The sequence below is a fragment of the Enoplosus armatus genome, chromosome 11 (genome assembly GCF_043641665.1).
Source record: "Enoplosus armatus isolate fEnoArm2 chromosome 11, fEnoArm2.hap1, whole genome shotgun sequence".
Taxonomy (NCBI): domain Eukaryota; kingdom Metazoa; phylum Chordata; class Actinopteri; order Centrarchiformes; family Enoplosidae; genus Enoplosus; species Enoplosus armatus.
Window position 1 is genome coordinate 7,973,361 of NC_092190.1, and position 18,944 is coordinate 7,992,304.

Consider the following 18,944-nt stretch of genomic DNA (forward strand, 5'->3'; position numbering starts at 1 on the left):
GTGGTTTTAATATCATTATCAGCTTCACCCCACCCTGTATCACCCAGCCCAGCACAGCACAGCATCGCCCGCCCCTGCTCTGCTCAAAACCAACAGAGAATACTAAAATCTATTATTTGCCTTATTTTGTATCTAATCCGCCACGCTTAGTAGATTTCTATCTTTTTTCTTTTTTTTTTAACAGCACAGCAACATTCAAATGAAATTATGCCAGCAATTAATAATAAAAACATTTACTCATGACAGGCTCAGAATTTTGAATATTTAATTTCGAAGTTCAGAGTTAATGGGGATGATAGGAAATGTAACATGTGAGCAAGTCTACTGCTTCATACAAAGGGCTCCTTATTTCTCACATTTCTGTAAACGTATCAGTATTAATTTGGTATATAAGAAAAATGGTAAAATTCTGATTTAAAAAAATTAATGATGTAAAATCTGATAATACAAAACCTATTTCTAAGATTCAGTAGACGCACTGTTTATGTTAATGTTTTTATAATTACTTAAGACAACTCAGAGCAGCTCTTTTACATTTCTACACGATCTTTCTTTTTTCTTCCTGTTCTGAGCTGTCCACGCCTGTTCACTGTAACTGCAGTGAACAGTCCTATCCGATTAATGTACAGCAGAGGACATGTGCATTGTAACTTTTGAAAATTAGTTGAAAGTGATCTGAGCCTTTCAAAATATGCAGTTTTGTTTCTGTTTTTTTTGCAGAAAATTGTTAAAAACAATGCGCTTTATCTATTGATTTTTATTGGAAGAGGTTGTCATATATGTTGTTATATTATAGGCTCCTAGAGCCTGTCCAGTACAAGTAGTATGTACAAATGTAGTATTCAGTCACTTGTTTCTCTTAACATCTGTCATTTTCATACATTGTGAACATCGCAAAGAAGGAACTAAAAGCTACATTTTAAGTCCCTTCAAATAAGATTTTGTGATATTGTATGTTTAAAAAAGAGAACATAATCATTTCTGTAGCAGGAATTCTGAAAATCCTTGACAGCATACAGCGTATCATGTAGACTATACCACTCAAACTTCTTTCTTTAAAATGAAACCTGACCCACCTTTGTCAGTATGCATCCTCTTTACTTCATGGCTCATGTCGTGGGCCAGGTCTCCCTCTTTAGGCCCAGGCGGCATGTTGGGGGACAGGCCTAGGAGGGCGTGGTTCATGGACAAGCCATTGTGGTGTGCCGCTGGAGAGAGGGGGACAAAGCAGGAGTGGCGTTAGGAACATTACTAAGAAGACATGTTTCTACTCCATCTTTGTACATTAGATAAAACGACAACTGTCTGGACAGCACATTTGGCTTTTTTTCTTCACCATTTATCTGTGTTCTCTTATAAAGAGACGTACGTATCCTGTCTGAGGAGCTTTCTGTGTGGGCTGGGGAGCTGGACACACTGCTGCTGCGGTGGGACGATGGGTGACTGCCTGGCCTCCTGTTGTCTTCTAAGGAGGGCGCAGGGGAGGGACTGTCCGGCACACGTTCCTGGAACCCCAGCAGCGACAAAAAACCCACACACACAAAATAAATATACAATATAGACTGAACCATCACACCACAGGAAGGAGGAAGTTAGCATTAAACCATGCAGTATTGTGGCATGGCTGCGTTCAGTTTATAAATTTACCTTTATAACAGAGGTGACCATTCTGGAGGGCAGACTCTGGCCCTGTGCTGCGGCGGCCATGTTTGCGATGGTGCTGAGGTGGTTCATCTGGCTCATCGCCATGGTGACAGAGGCTGGGGGCAGGCTGACTGGGATCAGGGGGTGTGGCATCATCATGAAGGGGAGTTCCAGGCCTGAGACACATGAAGAGGTCGTTGGTTACTCAATGATGCATATTATGAGTGAGATATTCACAGGGGAAACTTCTGAGGCTCTGGCCGAAAAACTCAAAACCTGCTGCTGTTAATTCAGCAATCAGGAATTCCCACCACTGAGATACCCTTTAAAAGTGGTGTCCAATAACACTAAAGCTTTACACTGCCATCCATTAGAGAAAAAGTGGAATAATTCATATTAATCGCTTCTCGGGTATCTTTCCATGTTAACATAATACACATAAATGTTTTACAACATACGTTAATAATAGATAATACTGCAATAATAATAAAGAAAGCGGGGATGATAACTATATACACAGTCATTCAAAGACCAAAGTTTACACAGCAATAAAGATGCATCAATTATTCTATGATGAATAAAAAGGGCACATTATGGAAATTGTCTCAATATTTACATATAAAAAATATCTGTAAAAACAAAGGCAATCTTGAAAGCCATTACCCAAATGACTAGTTAAATGTGCTAATGACAAACAAGTACCATCAGACCACAGTATGGCAATGACTTTAGGCTAATTATAGCAGCCTATATTCTAGACAAGAGAGAGAAGAAGAGAGCGAGACCAAAACGAGTAAAGTCACTTTCAGCTCACACAATAATGGGATTTTCATTTCTTTCTCTTTTATATGCACACAAATTATTCCATTACAACATCAGAGCTATCTTACAAATGTTTTCAATTATTCAATTGCTGTCTAGCAATAGACGCCTAATTGGGAAAATGTAACCATTAGTAGTCCGAAAATGTAAAGAATGTCTAATAAAGATACCATAGGGGGTTAGTAGTTAGTCAAACTGTGGTTCTGCACTGTGCTTCTGAATGGCTTAATGAAAACAAGCCAACTTTCAAAGGACATGAGCGCAGAGAGAAGGTCAAAGCTAGGTGTCTGTACCCCCCCCCCCCCCAACCACGGCACCCCCTCCCTCCCCCTCTGCTCTATGGGGACTTTGAACTGGTAGGATCAAAAGTGACTGGGAACAGTTTGGTCTCATTCCTCCGCCACTCAGATGCTTTTCCTCAAATCCTTTAAAGAAAACCTCATAGACACTATTGGATCTGATTGAGCCTCTCTGTTGATTTTTCACTCCTTTTTTCTCTCTTTTTCTTGGCAGCCCGGTTCAAGGTAAAAAAGCTGCGTGAGAGAAAGAGGGAAAAAAAGATACTGCACTACAGAAAGCTGATCCACAAAACAACTCCACTCTTCTTTTCTGACAAAACATCAGTAGCCAAAGGGCAAGGAGATCTGCATGGCGAAGCCTCTAAAGAGAAGGACACTGGTTGAAAATGAAAGGACATGAGAAGTACTCCTCTCTGTCATTCTCCTCCTTCCAAAAGAAGCATTGATTTCCATAAGAAAGATGGCATGCAGTTTCTCAGTGGCGAGTATTCCCAAACAATATAAAGCAGCAGAGATTAAAGAAAGGCGGAAGCCAAGCAGCACCTTGTATCAGCGCCTCTGCTGTAGCTCAGACTGAATCAATTACCACTCAGCAGGCTAAGCTCAATTAAAAAACACCACAGAGGGCCTGATTGCAGGGGTACTTACTGTAGGACAACATGGAGAGGTTTAGGCTACCTATCAGCCTTTCAAGGCCACTCAAGGGCCAGAGTGAAGAGACTTATTTTGCCTTTGAGGTGGATACATTACACCCATTCAATCAAACGCAGCTACACGCACAGAGACACATGGACTTCAGCAGCCAAATTTTCACCAAATCAATAAACTAAGAAAACGTGGCGAATTCTTCTGCTTGTATCTTTGTTATATCTTGTACTTGATGGTATATGAATTTTGATGATGTGTCTCCACCTGACAAGACAGCCTGGTGGGGAAACACTGGACCTCTGTTCGCTGTAAGTGGTATTAGTCTCGCTTTCAGAGCCTGTCCAGCCCCTTTCATGTCACCCCATCCTAAAGCGGTGTTTCTCCCATAAAGGCCCATTCAGGCCACTGTAGGGGAATGTGCCACAGACCAACGAGGGTCCACCAAATCCCTTTATTTGTAGCTGAAAGGAGCCAGGTGAGGAGGATATTGGTTTATTCAAGGAATCTGGCATTTTTGCAAGTGTCCTTGTTTCATTCATATGTATTTCTTCCCATTTGCTAGATTTATTCTTGCTAAATAAAAGGACCACAAGCAACTACAGTAAATAGTCCTGAAGAATTTCTAAGTTGGTAATAATAATATGCAGGGATTTCTGTCTAATTCCTCCTCCAAAAACAGAATCAACACGCATTAGTTAGACTCATTAATCACCTCGATATTGTGTATATATTCCAGTGGGCAAACCGTTAGAAACATATTTGTCAGTTAGTGTTTATCTCCGATACAGAAGTTCAGACCTGATGAGAGGTGAATTCCCACAAGCTCCCCCTCTCTCCTGAAGGGCATAAACAATGCATTTGGAGTAATTTACCTGAAGTAAGCCTGAGGGACCTGCAAAGGTGAACTCCTATTTACCATCATTAAAACTACAAATCACTTAATACCAATATAAACAGCTCAGCTATTATGTCGTGCAGTGCTTGGGAGTTCACACATGGATAAGCAAAGATCTGAATCGCGGAGGATGAATTGAATGAATTAAAACAGCCCTCAGTAACAATATGATTAAAAAGCTGTTACATCAGAACCAAGCCGCTCAGCTGACGGTAGGTCCGATACTCAAAAGAATCACAATGAAAGAAGATTGAATGCTGAATGTTTTAAAATGATTAGGAAGAGAGCAGTAATTTATTTTGATGACAGAAATGATAACCTGCAGTGATTTGTGCAGCAGTTAATCTTCATCTAAACAGGACTTTCAGCCGTTCTGGCCGTCCAACCCTACAGAGGAAAATAAGAAAAAAGAAACTAAGCCCGTTGTCATTGAAAATGGTATGGAGGTAGCAGCCAGCCCCTTACCCTTAACTCTGTTGTGGACAGATTTCCCCTGACAAAAATTAAACTAGCTCCTACTTGGCACTTTATTATCTCTTCAACTGAATGATTTATTGTTTGTGGAGCGAAAGAACCAAAGAGAGGGGGAAGATTACATTTCCAGCCAAAGCTCAGGCCTGATCTCGTTTTTTACTCCCTCTGTCCAGGAAAAAAGCTCCCGACAAACAATAATGTCAGCTGTAATTGATCGGAGGTCGCCGGCTGGGCCTGCAGTAAAAGCGCACTATTTAAGCGACAATCGGCCCCGCGCTCTTCAGACGCTGGCTAATGAAGCTGTCTGTCTGGGCTATTTACCTTCTCTTAAATGGAAGGGGAGAGATGTACTGTAAGAGACAGGGCTGGAGAGGATCTGCCTCTCCTTCCCGTGAAATAGGACCTGCACATGCCTCAGGAATGTATAATTGGTTGGCGCAGCCAAAGCTGGGGATCCGGTGCTAATTAAATGACTTGTTTAAAGCCTATCTGTCTTTGTTTGGGAGGCTCTGGGCTTCAGAACAATGCATTGTAAATGCTGTTGTCAAACAAACATTCCTGGTTATCCTTTGATTTGAATTGAACAAGACAAAGGGCTGATTTGCTCAGCGCTAAGCCTTTGGTTTTCATGGCGTTGAGATATTTTTTCCTCCTCTGATCTGTCAAACTGAACAGGACCATTCCAGTCAAGCAACTAAATGAACTGACTCACTGCACAATGCATATGCAGTCTGCCGCTACAAAACAATCTCCGTTTTCCTCCTAATTGTGCTTGTAAAATGCCCCCATGTCGTGTATGTATTTTTCCAACAAAGGTGAGACGGCAGTGCACACACGGAGAGTCTTTGTTGTGGTCGTATCAAGGATTTGCACACCAGTCCCAAAAGGAAATGAATGGCTCATGACAAAGTGTCTGTCATTTAGAGGTCTCTCCATAGCACTAATCAGCTATTCATCTATACTATAACTGTTAATCTCCTGTAAAATCAGAAGCCCTGCCATGTGAGATGGAGGGAGCCTTATAGCCATTAGATCAAACATAAGACACAGCCTCCATAAATATGTTGTCTGGCATCGTGGTGCCACTTTACACAACACAAGCGTATGCTTACATATGCACAGAAACACATCCCGCATTCACACACAAGCGCACGCACACACATACACACACACACACACACACACACACACACACACACACACACACACATGCAAACAAGAAAAAACAGACACACACAGATGGCAGGTTCAGTCAAGGCTGGTGAGTCCTGTTTCTCATTAAAATGGGGGGAGAGAGGAAGGTATTGAGCTTTGATGTAGCCACCCACAGCCCCTCAGTGTCATTGAATGAAACTTTGAAGCCTTTTGTGTTTACGCAGTTAATGTTGATAATAAAGCAAACATCTTGCCTTTGTTAAATACCTGCTGTACACTCACATATGCACACACACACACACACACACGCACACGCGCACACACACACACACACACACACACACAAGGAAAAGAATACATCTCACAGTAACAAGGAGAGGTAAACATGAAAACGTACGGGTACACACTCAGACAACGATGCAGGAGAGATAATCGTGTATAGGTACATGTACGCATGGAGCCCGCCAGACATTAAAAACACATGCAAAGAATATTCTTTACATTCCAAAAGCCATGATGATTGGACACATTTGAAGCTAATTCACATCAACAAACCAAATGTGTTTAGCGTGCCAAGATAAAGAGATACACAATGATTCAGGTGGGCAAAGATTTCCTGCCAAGATGCCTAATGTAATGTAATGTAAGAGAAAGTATGATAAGAAAACATTTCTGGTTTGATGAGGTAACATAATTGCTTTCCTACCCAAACCACTGGAGTGTAACATGTGGTAGAAATTATCAAGGAGACAGACAGAGGTGTTTGTCCTTTAAGGGTATAAAATCTAAGGCAGGCAACTTTTATGGGATAATTTAAATCCTTGGCTCTAATGGCACGCATTCCTTATGAAAATTGAAAGATCAATCATCTCTGTGGCAGATCTGTTGTGAAAAAAGTTCTTCCTATCTTTGAAGAGAAAATGCTAAACACGTTTCGCCGTTGCCCCACCCACACCAGCCCCTATTTTAGCTGTCTATTTGTCTCTTTGCTGAAAATGTTAACGAACAGGGCAATAATCAAGCCATATGCTTGCATGTGGCAAATCTCATTACAGTAAATGACCTTTACCAACCAATGCCAACATCCTTGTGCTTGATAACACAGAGCGTATAGAGTGAGGGAGACAATGGTGGGTTTAGTTAACGCAATCATGCACATGGCCGGGGGTGGCCAGGACAGCCAGGACTTCAGGGCACATTAGCGAACACCGTTCGCTTCTCTAATTTGGGTCGGAACCAGGCTCACTTTACATTTGTCACACATCACTCCTGATAAATACGCAACATCGGCACGAGAGCGCCAACATCTGATCGCTGACAATAAGCCGTGGCAGAGAAAGTGCGGTGAGCAGAAGAGCAGAGCAGAAGGAGAGGAGAGATATTACAAGCAGCTGTTACTACTGCGGGTGCAATATATTCAAGCCCAATCAATAAAGCTCCTACAGACAGTGACACCCAAGCAGACAGAGGAATCATTTTCATCTGATACTTAGCAAAGGCTCCCCTTTTAAAAAGATTGCTTTCAGTCAATGACAACCAGTTGTCATTTGACTAAGGCTTCTGAAATGAAATATATTGACGAGCGTTATCAATCACGGCCCACTCTGCCGTCATATCTCTTTGGTGGAAAAGGGGGGATCGGTTTGCATGTGGTCATCAGATCATCCGTTTTAATTACAAAATTAGCATCACTACCTCCTGTGCTCTCACTTCCTCCATTACAATCACCTCATGAGAGAAAATCAGTAATGCAGTGTATAGTTTACAGATTACAGCAGTGCAAATGAGTTCAAGGTGAACTGACTGTAACATGTGAATTTTATATCCCTGCAGTCCAAAAAAATGTTGTTTGTTTGGATTTAATCACATTTAAGTACACAGATAGAATAACAACTAACATTATGTTGAGGTTATTTCAATTATTTTGTTGGAATGACTATTTTGTTAGGGCTTCTAAACACAATTTATCAAGAAATACCTTCCTGTGTTTGTTCACACTGTGAAGGACATGCTGAGATTGTGAAATTCCTTAACATTGTTTGAACTTGCTCACTCTCTCCCTCTTTATCTTGGTCCCAGAGGAGAGGCTGTGTGATGGTGAAGATGTCTGGGCTCAGTATGGCTGATAGCTGTATTTGGATGAGGGTTCCCATATCATAATTGAGAAGAAACACCTTTTCGGTTCAGGCAACCAACAGAGTGCTTTTGTGGAACAGAACCAACTATTTCAAATGCTCTTTGATTCTCCCCCTGATTGCGGCAACATCTTTATTGGGTAATCACAGTAAAAGAGATTGTCATTTTGTTGTTGTCATCGCTGTATTGTCATTACTGTTATTGTGTACACAGTAATATTATTACTCTATGCTAATGTTTCCTCTTAGACATAATCATAGTGAAATGAGAGCACGATATCCAGCCTCTAATGCTGCACCATCTTAGCTGTGTATGTGAAAACTGCTCCACATTCTACGCAATTACACGCTGAGCATATTTCACATTTCTCCAACCTGCGAAAGCTCATCATCACTGAAAGGTTGAATGTCATTTATTACACGTATCACATTTACACCAAGTGACATTGTCTTTTCAAATTGTGTTGATCTCTTCACTTTCAAAGGTCAGCCCCTTCCCTGGCTAAATTCAACCTGACAGAGAATAGTGAGGAGGGGACAGCCGAACGCATGCATCACCCCCGCATCAAAGCACTCCAAATTAATCTATCCAATTAATGAAGAATGAGGCCTAATGTTGATGAGGGATGACAACTCGACTGGTCAGTTGTTTTTTATAGCTCTGCTCCTGCTATTGTGAACTAACCACAAGAGACAATCGAACAAATATTTCCATGACACGAGGTTTGTCTAGCGTGTTGTCTCTCCTTGTGTCTATTCCTCTCTATAACTCCGCTGCCACTCAAAAGATGATAGAACTTGATATGGATCATTACGGAAATAATGTTTAATCAATTCCCCCTGTTATTGTAATGTATTTTTGCAGTTGTCTGCGCTTGTGTATTTTAGTAGCTACATCCGTGTGCCTCACAATTTCCCAATCATGCATATTCAAGTATTACGCTGATGCTTAACAGCCGACGCAACTGGAATTAGAACGAGGACATTAGACTTCATTAAAAAGAGAAATGATTATCAGGTTTATCTTTTGAAATGTCTATTAAAATGTGTGTGTCGTTCTTCACTTATCTGTCACCTGGCTCCCATGAGCCTGGCAGACTAATAGAGAGATGGTGAGGGCCAAAGCCCAAGAGAGAGACAGAGACCCATCAAGCTCTTTACTCAGGCTGGAAGGCTGTCTGTCTATTCTGCCACTCTGTCTAGCTCAGTGTGTCTGACTCAGTTACTAACACTACTCCCCCTTTTCCCCAACACTTGCAGCTTAAACGGACCCTATTTTGTCCGGTGCCGCCTTGATATCAGAATAAAGAAAATCAAAAACAAACCGCATTGTAATTGCATAAATCAGACAAGACAATACTCTGTGGCAGTGAAAGAGGTGTTATGATATGATCGTGAAATGAATTCTATTCAGCCTATGGCTACAATCTAGTCTCTCTCAAGAGCTTCGGCTGACAAAGGCTCCCACAAGAGAGCTAGAGAGGAAGATGGATGAAGTTGCCCCTAGACACTCATATCAGGTCAGTATGTGCTTTATCCCCTAATGGTTAAGGTTAGGATTGAGTAGGGGGTGATACTAGATCTGAGCCTGAGGGCCATTGTTCTGTCTACAGGAGCAGGAAGTAGCCACCATCCTCCATCATGGCCCACATTTAGCTGCGCTGGGCCACCAGCACTTTTGCAGCTAGCAGGTTGGAGCGCTCAGCTAGCTAGTTGGATGTGTCCTTCCACCCAGAGAGCTTTATTATTAGAAAGGACATAAACAGACTAATTAAATCGCAGCAGTGGAGCTGGGCTGACAGCTGGCGCAGAGAGTGTGACCAAACAGATCCCTATCAAAGTGCAGGAGCAGTGTCGCTATATGTGTCCTGCTTTTGTGTGCACGACCGTCCACTGACACGCATGCCTGTATGTTTTGTAGGTATACATCCGTGTGTGGCTGTTAATTTGACCCATTTTAGACTCGTTTTTATTTTATAATTGATGACGATCATTTTTTCCACTGTAATTTCATTCATACACACCATCATCTTAATGTCTTATTTATCTGTCTAGCGCAGAGCACATTGACTCACTGATATGATCCAAAATGGTACAAATGCTATCCAGCAGAGCAGTAAACACTCCAGTAATTAGTGCGTGGTCTCCAGGCTGACTCCACTCAGCTCTGCAGCATGGCCAAGCGTGGACCCCATATAGAGAGGAGCCTAGTTATGCATTGATCTTAGAAAATTAAGGCTAACTGCCCCAGATTGCAGCGTCTTGATGTACCTTCTGGATGAGCAATGTACTATACTTGTATTGTTTGTAGAGTAAACAGGATGATTTGGACTCGCTGTGCTTTAAAATGAATACATCTTGAATAATTAATGATGCTCCCTTAAAGCGCTGTTATCTGTGTGACCGCAAACGTAAAACCACTGATGATGAGAAAATATGGTTTAACAAGTCAATAATGGTGAGTGCAACAAGAACAGCCTAATCAATGAGGCTGCAACGTTTGCAAACAAGGACTTGAATTATAACGCCAATAATTGATCTCTTCCATTTTTTCCTCTCTCCTTCGTGTGATGTCATTGTTTATTGATTGCTTCCTGCCAGTGAGGGATGATGGGAAGTTTCAGAGTTTGTTTTTGCTATGACTTTTGCCCCCCCTCCCCTTCCCCACCACCTTTCCCTCCTTTCTCTCCCCCCTCAACCCCCCCTTCTCCATTTGAAATTTGCAAGCTGTAGCACCAGCTTAACCAAAAAGGATTAAGTCCCATACCCAACTGAGAACACAGATAATGCTCAGTAATTGGTAAAAAATGAAGATGAATGGGACAGCTAGATAAGGACCAATTAGCTGCTGGGAGTGTACAGCTGTGGTCTCCTCACAGAGCGCTCTCAGGGGCCAAGGCCCCCTCTTTCTCTCTCACGCGAGCATGCACACACGCATACACACTAACACGCATACGCACATACAAACACAAGCATGAGGGTGGGGCCTGCAGAAATTAGCCTGATGACCCTGGGAAGAGAGAATGATGCTTCCTCATCATCTCACCCAGAACCTCTTCTCTCAACTCTCAGTCAGGCAACACTCCAGGTACCTGTCACCATCCGTCCAGCTCCAGCCTAGCATGTGGCTCTCCACTCCCTGTTGGGAGCAGGCAGCCTGGACCGAAGCCACAGATGTGAGACAAAGGGCTTTCAGGTTTTGAAGTAGTGCTTGTACAGCTTAGATGTGGCGTTACAGCTTTAGGATCGATTTAAAATGTACAGTAAAATGTGAAAGTTAGCAGTTCCCTTTTCACTGCGGCTCTGTCTGTCGGCTAGTTATTTGGTCGTGGCATCATCTGGCTGATGACAGTGGAATTCCCATATCTAATTACAAACAGGATTTCGGCTCCATTAGAGTTGTGTGGTGAGGAGTCAGATGAGTGGCAGGGCAGCACCCAGTGGCCAAAGAGAGACAGAGGGTGGAAGACAGAGAAGTAAGTGAGACAGAGAAAAGAGGACAAGGGTGAACGCTGCCTTATCTTTTCTTCCCACTCCTTTTCTGCAGGTCTAAGAAACACTTTATTTTCCTTCCGCGGCTGAAAAAAGCAATTCCTTCTCTTGAAATTGGCAGGTGTTTGTTAGTGGGCAGCTGACAATATTTTCTCTCCCAGTAATGAAGGTTGTGGCTGGGGTCAATGCACTGGGAGGGAACGGCAGGCTGTTTATCCCCCTCAAGGCCCAGCGCCACACGTGTTTTGCTTGGTCTGTGATCTGTAATTGTGGCATTTCCTGAGAGGCGCAGGAACAATCCACATTGTGCTTTGAGAGGGCTCCCTCTGCCCAACTAAAGAGTGTGAGAGAAAATCAAAGAAAGACACCCCCACACACACACACACACCTCTCACTCTATCTCTCTTTACATTTATTTTCATGTCCCTCCATCATCATGTCCTTTTATCTGTCTCTCCCTCTCTCACTCAGGATGTTTGGTTATTTCGGCTGAGAGTCGAACTGAGCTGTTTTTTCCTTATAATTAATAACATTGATGCAAACAGGAAGGTCTAATTGTGATGAATATTTAATGCGAGGGAGAAATATTAGCCTGTTCAATTTACATCAACACAAAGACAACGACGGGCAATCCAACTCTACAAACAGAACAGAGCGTCCTTCACTGGCTGTCTCTGCTGTGCTTTGCTTTAAGCGCTTCACAAAGATCTGCTTCACACAAACACTGAGATGAGGCACCTGTATTTTAGCCCAAGGAGGATTTTTTTTAATGGGTTTATGTAGTAGCTCTTTCTGATTAAATGGGTCCCTGTCCTTAGTGGTATAATCTGAAGCATGCTCATTATCATATCAATTCCTATCACGGTAGGTAACATAATTTGTGTAAGTAAACGCATCCGTTTGTGTGCGTCTTAGTTTAAGCTGGATGATTATAAAATTCCAGTCCATTTCCTCAGAGCAGCTGTGGTCTGAGTCTCTTAAAAACAGAATGAAGTCATACCCTCAGTCAGTACTGTGAACAACACAGTCCCAATAAAGCTACAGCCAAATACAGTTCCCCCTCTGCCCACTTCATGCTATATCAGTCAAGTGATTTATAAGCTTGGATTGTATTGGATAATGGGCTTGAGAGCTAGACATATTAGGCATTCACACTCCAAAATAGCTTGTGAAAGCAGGCCATAGTGAGACACTTTTGGAATGTTAAATAATTCTGTAATCACGTTTTCTTGTAAGTCAGTTCATATTCTTGTGAAATTACAAAATGCTTTTATTAAAAATAAACATGTGAGTGGAAGCCTGAGGCTAGATGAAAAAGACAGCATGCTGCTAGCTGTGTTTCATGGCCCCGCGGTGCCAAGCAGGCCATATTTCTCCCACGTATTATCAGGATGACTCCTGCTGGCCACCCTGTCACAGAAGAGTGCTTGATATAAACAAGAGATTGCTGCGACACCCAGTAATCAATATTAGGATGGTTTCAGTACCAAACATCATTTGTCTCTGCGACCATTCCTTTGACCAAACGAAGCATTAATTCAAATCATAAATCTGAGCTGATTTAAATCCGAGGAGAGTGAGGGAGAGAGAGAGGCCCCTGTCTGACTGCCTGCCCCTAATGATTTATTTTCTACATTTCTGCGAGCGAGAGATTTGTCCATACTCACTGACAGGTCACCTTCAAACGCCAGTGGCAGACTGTTCATCACCATGCAGACGAGCATCTCATCGCTGCGAGTAAATATTAAAGGAAAAGAATCCAATTGATTGTGGATGGGGCCGAGAGGCGTCACTGCCATATATTTCACTCAGAGAGCTAATGCTGTGGCCCATGCACCCACACCTAGAGCTGCTCCCCCTTGCCAGAATTATGATTCTACCGGGAGCCTGTGTGGCTGGCTGTGGGCTCAAGGTTACAATTTAAATTGTAAAAAGATAAAACAGTTTCTTATTAGCTCCATTGCCATAGCCTTGCTGTTGGTACTCACATTTATCTTTATTTCCGTGACCTCGTAGGCTCGTTTTTTTTTTTTTTTTACATACTCCATTCTCTTGGAGTGATGACCTCACACTTTATGCATTTTGCATTGTTAAATCTGCTTAGAAACACATCCTGTTTTCATCTCGCACACCATAAGCTCCATGGTGTCAAGTATTACTGATGAAATGTATTCAGGAGTCAAGCCATTTATTACAGTAAGTGAATCAAAACCTCCATTTAGCAACCAAAGCTACAGGGATTACATTTGGTTTATAATTTGGAATGGGCTCATGGATCCGCACTAACATACATTATCATTCTATTTAATACACTAAGTGGTTCTGTGTGATATTACATAAATCCTTCTGCATTTTAGGGCTAATAATTAATTGAAATGGCACATAGTGAAAAAGCAATGCTCTCCCAGCAATTCAATTAGACCTTATAAAAAGCTGATAGCTTTGGGAAACTGCGCTCACAGTTTCACTTAGCGTTTCAGAAGATTTTTTTTCTTTCAACAGTGTTCAGTGTAACACTTCAAGAGAAAACAAGTCTTTCCTCACCAAGGTGACTTATTTGGTTTAAATCAAGCTGTATATATAGGATTATCTATTACCTCTGGCTATTGCCTCATGGAAGCATGGAAAGTAATGTTATTTATTTTTTGGGAGTCTATAAGTATAGGCCACACCCTTTTCAGCCTAAACAGATTGTCCCTATTTTAAATTTTTGAAAAAGCAGCTTTTCCCATACTCCTAGAAGATGTTTCATCACCTCTTCACCAAAGTTGGTGCATTAAACATTTGCATGAGTTCTGAAAAGAAATGTTATTTATTGGTTTTATGATACGCCCTACCATTTTCCAATAATCGGTTGCCAACTTCTTGTGAGCGGCCTAATTAACAGAAACTGCATTAACCCTTCAACACAACAAACACACATTTACTCCTAGCTATCCTGCATACATTTATAGTATTCTGCCCATAGGTGGCGCTAACGAAACTTCAAATGGTCACAACTCATAAGTCATGAGTCTGTCTCACTTGAAATTAATTCCTCTACAAACCCCTAATTTTTGGACATGATTTAAGATTTCTTCAAAAATCAGCAAATCATTCTGCATTATTTTGAATCCATATGTGTATTTTGATGCAGATCTAGCTGCAGATTCATAAGTGTCTTAACATTTATTTTTCTGTTTTCAAATTAGCACAGAGATGATTTGTGGACTTGCGTACAAGAACATAAAATAGAAGCATGCGTTTGTCTTCCGCTTACGTGAGTGCGAATGTGTTTGTGTTTGTGACAGTGCGTGTGAAGGGCATCCTCACCGACGCTGGAGCTGAGGTCTCCATTCTCTCCGTCGGCCCCATGGTGGTTGGCGTTGCTGTGGTAGCTGCTCATCGCCTCCAGCTTGATCTTCTTGACCTTCATGGCCTCTGCGATGGCTGCGTTGGCAGCTGCTGCCGCCGCTGCTGTCAGGCCTGGAGAGAGGAGGCAGAAGAGACAGAGCGCTTACAGACCGCTACATGTCTGCTGGGGCTGAGCCACTGCACCTGCAAAACCTTTTAGAAACCTGCTCTGGAGAATAAAAAACCCCCAAAGAAAAAGGACTTTTGAAATAATAAAACAATGAATAATTTTATACACTATGGGGAATAAGCGCCTATGAGATCACAGCTTGGTTTTTCATCTTCTGACAGGGGATATCTTCACAGCAGGTTATCATGCTGATGGGATGGATCGCTGTGTGTGTGGCAGCATATGATTTTTATGAATGTTTCACAGACTCCGGTAGTCCTCGCCACTAGATTGATGTATTTGTACCTTGATGGGAACAGATGCAGTCAAGATAACAGTGCATGATGCAAGCATTTTGTCTGTACAACTTTTAATACACAAAGTATGTGTATATATAATAGAGGCACTGTGATACAGTGTGACATGGGAGGTTTCAGGGAGAGAAAAATTGAGGCAGGTTCAATATGTGAACAAATACATTGAGAGAACTGTGCTTTAAAAATCTTTTTATCGAGGGTACTTCAGTGATACCTTCTAATGTATTCAACAGATCTAATCGCCCTGAATAATGCCTAACATTGGTATTCAAATTCTTCACGGCTATATACTGTAGTGTCTCATAATAACAGGGCTCTTCTGAGTGTCAAGGCCAGTCATCAAGCAGAATGGAAAACTATAAACAATGTACCAAGGATTCAAGTTTTTTCTTTTATTCTTTAACACTTGTTAATGGCTTTGAGTGTGTTCAATACTTATGGGCCATGTGTGAAAATGAATTAAAGAATATGCTCCGCAAAAAACATGAAGGAATGTTTGAAATTCAATATGATCTCTATTACATTCTCAAAAGAACCTCAACATACTCAGGACCTTTGAGGCAGATTTGAATAAAAAAATATATATATGTAAATATAAAAAGTACATATTTGTACTCTTACAGTCTTGCCTCTGTAATATAGGCTGCTCAGATGATCATACTGTTTTATGGTAACTTCAATCTTACAATACACCAATTATAATACACTCTTTAGTCTGCATATCACTTGAAAAATGCCAAATATCTTTGAGAATCTCACATGGATTCCCCTCAGGCAGGAGGCTGCTGTTTTCATGAGCACACTAAATGACTATTGACATCACATTTTAAATGATCATTCAGATTTCCACTGCCATCTCTGAATATATACTGGAATAGCAATATTGGACATGGTCGTCCACCTCGATCAAAATGGACCTGATATGATTGATATAGTGCGTCTGAGATTATTCACATACATATGCTGAGCACACTGCAGAGATCATAAAGCACTGGTTTGTCATTGTAGTATTTCCAGGGTTCTGGTGTATTGAACGTGACTGAAATCTTTATTCATGAGGCTGGTCTCAAACAGCAGGGACAGATAGTGCTAAAGCTCCTCTAGGCCTGCCGTGTCTCAGGAGAGTTCCACCACTCCTCTTGCCAACCCCAGCAACAAAATCAAAAGATGTACGGCGAGAAAAAGATATGTACCTATTAGTGGAATCACTCATATCCACAATACGGTATATCACCTGCTTTTTTACAGACGCTGCTTATACTGGATATGCAGGTTTGCCTTACGTTTGACACAGAACAAGGCAACGTCTGCGTTTATCATCACTAAGCTGTCACGTCTCCATGATGGGACTCAAGAGCAGCTATTAGCCATGCATCTGAGGGGAGACACAAGTACAAGGAGAGGTAGAAATCGAACATGTGGCTCTAATAGATACATGCGAGCATGCGCACCCACAGACACAAACACACACTGACAAACACAAGAACATACCGGCCTGGGCACCCTCTCTTCTCATCCCCCAGCTGATAGGCAGATGGCGAGAGTCACTCTGAGCCACTGACATGGAGGTGCATATAATTTAAAGCCTTGTTTGCATCTTAAAATACATCAGTACCATATTGACGTACAGTATACATCATGTCAGCGAGGGCCCTCTCGTTTGCAATGGGCCCTGGCTGCTGTTCAATATGCATAGGCAGAGCAGGGGAAAAAAGCCACTGCCTCATAAGAAGGTGATACTTCTCCACATAATGAATGTGGCCTCTGCCCAGTCTGAAGGTCAGCCTTCATTTGTGTATAATGGGCAAGAGTCAACTGTTTTCCAAATGAGACGTATGCAGAACAGACTGCCGAGTAAATATTGAAATCACCTCTGGGCTGTTTGTGTGATAAATTCCCCCCACAAATCAGGTGCCGCTCAAAGCAGTGCCGCAGCGGTGCTTTCTGATGCTCTCTAACTTTGGCTGTGAGAACACTGTGGTTTATTGCACTGCAGCCTCACCATTTCTTTTTCTAAAGGAAACTGGACTACATTGTAAGAACAACAAAACAAAGAGAAAAAAAAAGGAAATGATCCACCCCTGAAGAAGAGGGTGACAGGTTTTGATCATATGTGTACTGAGTAAATAAAGACTAAGAGATTGATTTGTACTATTGTGAAACAGATGGAATGATCACTTTTCCATTTTTCATTTATCATTCTGCTCCAACCTCCACCCCGTCTTTGACTAAGTGACACACTCCATAAATCGAAAACTTTGTTCTGATAATTGTTTCATTTCACCAGATCAATTGTCATATCCTCATAACACACACCTCAATACAGTGGATGTAATGAGGAAGCCAGGGAGATGTTGGCGCCCAGCAACAAGTCTATTAAGCCACTAGAAAGTCTAAACGTCAACAAGACCAATCCCACTCAGTGCTAATCTGCATTCATTACTATGCAAACAAAACAATCCTGCCTCATATATTCTTTCAAAGTCACCTTTAGATTCAGACACTTTTCTCATATGGGCACACGGGCAAGTCAGAATTCTCCTGAGCACAAAACAAACAGCGCATCACAGCCGCATGTAGAGAGCCACGCCAGTGAGAGAACAGAAAAGGGAACATTTCAACAAATAGAGAATAGCATGGCACTGTCACATGGGGAGCACAAAACAGCAAATAACAGAGACAAGGTCTGATGGTAGCCCTTGGAGCAGCTGTCATATTAAATAATAATGAAGGATCTATTAATATGCAAAGGAAGCAGCAGCCGACTGGCTTAACGCTGTCATGCCTCTGCATATTGTCAGGATCTTCATCATTAATTAACATGCTAGCTGCCCCATACCTGCGCCAATGTCAGAACATTCTTACAACAAACACCCCAATGCCTGTGCCCTCCGCAACTAACTCGTATAATTAAATTAAAATCAGATTAACTTCACATCAGTACACAAAAGACTGACTTTTACGACTTTCTCTAGCAGTGATTAAAAAAAGAAAATAACCAGAGCTTATCTGTTGTGTTTCTGTTCTGTCTCTGTTAGGGACTGCAGCATGGGCAACAATGAAAACACACTTTATTTATCGGGCAAGCAGGATAAGTAGGGAAGAGAGACACTCCATGTCAATGAGCATGGCCGCCTAATTTTATGCATGGACTGGTGGCAGCACAGCAATGACAAACTGGGGTTGGGAACAACGCGACTCTTAGGTACACTGCACCACTTGAACTGTGCTATCCACATCATGACAAATTTAGTATCAATTACACAGCGCGCTAACCTTATGACAAGCAGCGGACTGAAAGAGGAGGGGTAGAGACACAAAGAACTGACACTAAATTACCTGGTGCATACTGGATCTATTTTAAAGCAGCTTGAAGTGGCACCGGATTAGATGATCCACTCTAGGAGCTGACGTACTAATTGTACATCAAAAGAACATAAATATTACATATGTCTCCACCTACAGTGCTTGCATGAAGAACCAGCTCTCCGAGGCACTGGAATCCACACACAGACTTGCAGTAAGGCAGAGCCAGGCAGCATTAGAAAATATTGTTTTTTA

The 18,944-nt window shown here is 41.9% G+C and overlaps 1 protein-coding gene across 3 annotated transcripts in view; it reads right to left on the bottom strand.

Moving 5' to 3' along the window:
• Nucleotides 1-18,944, bottom strand: part of dachd (dachshund d) — a 90,944-nt gene that overhangs the window by 22,085 nt on the left and 49,915 nt on the right. For 2 of the 3 annotated variants that reach the window (XM_070914515.1, XM_070914514.1), the window contains exons 3-6: nt 14,877-15,029; nt 1,648-1,820; nt 1,370-1,505; nt 1,077-1,208 (exon numbers count right to left, since the gene is read on the bottom strand). In XM_070914515.1, coding sequence (XP_070770616.1) covers nt 1,077-1,208; nt 1,370-1,505; nt 1,648-1,820; nt 14,877-15,029 — 594 coding nt within the window. Of the gene's footprint in view, nt 1-1,076; nt 1,209-1,336; nt 1,506-1,647; nt 1,821-14,876; nt 15,030-18,944 lie in introns of all 3 variants that reach the window. The other variant, XM_070914513.1, reaches the window with a different exon arrangement.